At 69.2% G+C, this 4,734-nt stretch overlaps 1 protein-coding gene across 1 annotated transcript; it reads left to right on the forward strand.

The window, feature by feature from the left end:
- Positions 1 to 2,995: 2,995 nt before the first annotated feature.
- On the forward strand, positions 2,996 to 4,492 carry KCNJ10 (potassium inwardly rectifying channel subfamily J member 10; the record flags this gene model as incomplete). The annotated part of the gene is made up of 1 exon (XM_082016038.1): positions 2,996 to 4,492. The coding sequence occupies one exon, from the start codon at positions 2,996 to 2,998 to the stop codon at positions 4,136 to 4,138; it is 1,143 nt and encodes a 380-aa protein (XP_081872164.1). The 3' UTR covers positions 4,139 to 4,492.
- Positions 4,493 to 4,734: the final 242 nt, after the last annotated feature.

The raw sequence follows: 4,734 nt of genomic DNA on the forward strand, positions 1-4,734 counted from the left end.
GCGCTGGCGCCGGCAGTTCCCGGGGAGCTGGGTGGCCGTGGGGACGCCCCACTGCCAGCCCCATTGCCAGCCCCCAGCCCCCCTTATCCGCCCCGTCGGCAGCACCGGAACCCCACGCCTCTGGGCCCGCTGGATGTGCCGTGGGGGCAGCTCGAAAATGGGCCACCACCGACGGCCGACGAGGGTTGGGCAGCACAGGGCGGAAAAAACCACAAAATCATCATTTTGACCCTCCCCCCCCGCTGCTAGGGAGGGTGGGGGGGTCCCCACAGCCCCCGTGATCAGGGGTGGGGAGGGGGCCGTGGCTCCTGCCCCGCCACAGCGTTCCCTGGGGGTGAGCTGCAGCGTGAAGGGCGTGGGGACGTTCCTCCCCCGCGGGCCCCATCACCGGCCCCAAATTCGGGCTGAAACCGTGTCTGGCCTCGATGGGGGGTGTCAGGGAGGATGGGGCGGGGGTCCGCAGGGCGAGGAGGGGGTGGCGAGGGGCACCCAGGCGGCCGGCGCTCGGTGGCCGCTGGTGCAGCGGGGTGGGTGGCGGGGGGCCGCGGGGCCCCCCGGGACCCCCGCCGGGGGCTGTGCTGGCGGCGGGGCGCGCAGGGCCCTGCATGCTAACGAAGGGCTTCGTCAAAGCGCCTTTGTGCCCCGCCAGCTCCATTGAGGCCTCTCCCCCGGGGCGCACAATGGCCCCACTGTCCCCATCCCGGCCCCCCCCGCCAGCCCCGCGCGGCCACCCCACACCCCCGGCCCCACGGGACCCGCCCCACGCCGCGGCCCCCTGCCGCCCCGACCCTGCGTGGGGATGGGGTCTCATCCCCTCCCCGCCCAGTTGCCACCAGTACCGCGGAGCCCAGCGCCCCAGTTTCAGGATGGGGGCGATGGCGCTGGCGGGGAGCCCGGCCACGGCTGGCACCGCGCGGGCGTGGGAACGGTGCCCGGGCTGGTGGTGCCAGCGGGACGCGGCGAGGGGGGACGTGTCCCTGTGTCCCCCCCATCCCACACCGGACCCCCCAGGCGGGGCCGCACCCCTGCGTTCACCCCCAGCGTCGAGCATCCCCGGGGGGAAACCGAGGCACGGGGGCGAGGGGGGTTAATGGGTAACCGGGCTGGCCGTGGCGGCGGCAGCGGCTCTGCCCGCGGGCACCGTCCCGCGCCGGGAACAAGCGCCGGCTTGTCACAACCCGTGTCCCAGCACGGGAGCCTGGCTGGGGGGCACGGGGGGCACGTGGCCCCTGAGACCGGGGCTTTATGGCACGCAGTGGCCCCAAAAATGAGCGGGGGGGCAGAGACCCCAAAGAGGGGGGTCAGGATCGTCCAGAAGGGGTGCAGGGGACACTGGGGGGTGCAGAGACCCCCAGAGCAGGGTGTGGGGACCACAAAGATGGATGAGGGGACGCTGGGGGGGTGTAAACCCCCCCCGAGAGGGGTCCCTGGACCTCAGAGAGGGTGCAGGGACCCTGGAGGGGTGCAGGGGCCCCCAAAGAGGGGTGCAAGGACTTTGTGGGGGTGCAGAGACCCCAAAGAGGGGTGCATGGACCCCAAAGAGGAGGGCAAAGGGGCCCCAGAGGAGGAGAAGGACTCGGGGGGCGCAGGGACCCTGAAGAGCTGCAGGGACCACCGCGTCTCTCCGGGGACACGCTGGGGCTGGCGGGTGCCTGCCGGTGCCGGCAGAGCTCCGGGGCCGCGGTGGCTCCGGGGACCCCCAGCAGCTCAGCTGGGACGGGGCGGGTCTGCGTCCCCGGTGCCACCGTCCCCTCTGCCCTTCGCCGGCTTTGGCGAGCGCGGGGACACCGGGCTCCAAGGAGACCCCCCATGGTGTCCCCGGCGGCCCCGGCACGCTGCCCTGCCGCATCCGTGGCGGAAGCCGCGGCGGGGCCAAACGCTGGCGTGGGCTGAAAGGGCCTTTCTGTGCCGGCGGCGGCAGCCGGGGCTGGCAGGGGACGGGGACGGGGACGGAAACGCGCCTGGCGCTGCCGGCAGCCGTTTGTCCCTGTCACCTCCCATTCATCCCCCTTCCTCTTCCTCCCGGCCAGGACGCCCGGGTCTCCTCCACGGGACGTGGGGGGTGACGGGACGCGGAGGTGCCGGGGGCCAGAGGGAGCAGGGGTGAGCTCGCAGAGGGACGGACGGACACACGGACAGACAGATGCGTGGATCCGTGCTGGGAGGCAGCACGGCCAGCGGGAGCGCTCAGGAGGGGTGGAAGGCGGGGATTCCCCCCATAGCCCCCCCCCCGTCCGCCCACCGCTGCCCCAGAGCACCCACACACCCTTCCTTTCCGCCGACCACCCCCTCGGCTCCGCCCCGCCCGCCCAGTGAACACCGAAGTCCGTCCTCGCCCCCCGTCCGTCCTCTCTGTCCCTCCACCCGTCCCTCAGGTCCAGCCAGTCCTTTGCTCAGCCCTCCATCCTCTCACCACACACCATCCGTCCCCTCCATCTTCTCCATCTGTCCGTCTGTCTTCTCCATCCGTCCATCTATCCTCTCTAACCATCCATCCATCCGTCCATCCCCAACTTCTCCATCTATCCTTCCCCATCCATCCATCCATCCATCCTCTCCATCTTCTCCATCTTCTCCATCTGTCCGTCTTCTCCATCCATCCATCTATCCTCTCCAACCATCCATCCATCTATCCTCTCCAACCATCCATCCGTCCATCCCCAACTTCTCCATCTATCCTTCCCCATCCATCCATCCATCTTATCCATCTTCTCCATCCATCTTCTCCATCTGTCCGTCTTCTCCATCCATCCATCTATCCTCTCCAACCATCCATCCGTCCATCCCCAACTTCTCCATCTATCCTTCCCCATCCATCCACCCATCCATCCTCTCCATCTTCTCCATCCATCCGTCCATCCATCCATCTATCCTCTCCATCTGTCCATCCCCAACTTCTCCATCTATCCTTCCCCATCCATCCCTCCATCCCTCCACCCACCCTCCCTCCCCTTCGCAGCCCCAGCACCCCCTCACCCCCCGTCGCCTCTTGCAGATGACGTCGGCCACCAAGGTGTACTACAGCCAGACCACGCAGACCGACAGCCGCCCGCTCATCGGCTCGGGGCTGCGCCGGCGCCGGGTGATGACCAAGGACGGCCGCAGCAACGTGCGGATGGAGCACATCGCTGACAAGCGCTTCCTGTACCTCAAGGACCTGTGGACCACCTTCATCGACATGCAATGGCGGTACAAGCTGGTCCTCTTCTCCGCCACCTTCGCCGGCACCTGGTTCGCCTTTGGCGTCATCTGGTACCTAGTGGCCGTGGTCCACGGGGACCTGCTGGAGTTCGCCCCGCCGGCCAACCACACGCCGTGCGTCATGCAGGTGCACACCCTCACCGGCGCCTTCCTCTTCTCCCTGGAGTCCCAGACCACCATCGGCTACGGCTTCCGCTACATCAGCGAGGAGTGTCCCCTCGCCATTGTCCTGCTCATCACCCAGCTGGTCCTCACCACCATCATGGAGATCTTCATCACCGGCACCTTCCTGGCCAAGATCGCCCGGCCCAAGAAACGCGCCGAGACCATCAAGTTCAGCCAAAACGCGGTGGTGGCCCAACACAATGGCAAGACCTGCCTGATGATCCGCGTGGCCAACATGCGCAAGAGCCTCCTCATCGGCTGCCAGGTGACGGGCAAGCTCCTCCAGACCCACCTCACCAAGGAGGGCGAGAGCGTCCGCCTCAACCAGGTCAACGTGGACTTCCAGGTGGACACATCCTCCGACAGCCCCTTCCTCATCCTGCCCCTCACCTTCTACCACGTGGTGGACGACGCCAGCCCCTTCCGGGACGTGGCCCTGCGGACGGGCGAAGGCGACTTCGAGCTGGTGGTCATCCTCAGCGGCACCGTGGAGTCCACCAGCGCCACGTGCCAGGTGCGCACCTCCTACCTGCCCGAGGAGATCCTCTGGGGCTACGAGTTCACCCCGGCCATCTCCCTCTCGGCCAGCGGCAAGTACGTGGCCGACTTCAGCCTCTTCGACCAGGTGGTGAAGGTGACGGCGCCCTGTTGCCTCCACGAGACCGTCCGGTTCGGGGACCCCGAGAAGGTGAAGCTGGAGGAGTCCCTGCGGGAGGCGGCGGAGCGGGAGCGGGAGGGGGCACCCCTGAGCGTCCGCATCAGCAATGTCTGAGCACCCGCTGGGACGCCGCCGACGCCGCCACCGGCACCCGGAGGTGCCCCCAGCACCCGGAGGTGCCACCGGCTCTTCTCCCCCTCCTGTCCTCCTGGGCCGTTCTCCTTGCGGCACTGGGCAGCCCCCTCGGGGACCCCTGCGGGTGCTCGCCCACCCACCGGGGCTGCCCCCCATCCCAGCCCACCTGGGGACACGGCTGTCCTTGTCCCCCCTCACCGGACGCTCTGCTAACACCAGCCAGAGACCCCCGGCCCCGCTGCAGGACACAGTCCTGCCGGGAGATGCTGTCCTGGCCGGGGGGGACATGGCCACCTCCAGCCCCGGGGACAGCCGGGGACACCGCTTCTTGCCAGCTGGGAGCCGTCGCGCTGCCCGATCCCGCCCCAGTGAGCTGGGGCTGAGGCCCGAGCCGCTCGCTGCACGTGTGGGCTGGGGACCGGGGGGCTCTGACCTTGCGGGACCTCTCCCCTTGCTCATGGGACGCCCCCAGCCCTGGGAAGGCTCAGGCCGGGGCGTGCAGACCCCCTCCCCAGCCCATGTCCCCCCTGCACTCCCTTCGCCCTCCGCACGGCCCCCAGCCCTCCAGCACCCAA

Source organism: Phaethon aethereus, assembly GCF_964289735.1.
Source record: "Phaethon aethereus genome assembly, contig: HAP1_SCAFFOLD_796, whole genome shotgun sequence".
NCBI lineage: Eukaryota > Metazoa > Chordata > Aves > Phaethontiformes > Phaethontidae > Phaethon > Phaethon aethereus.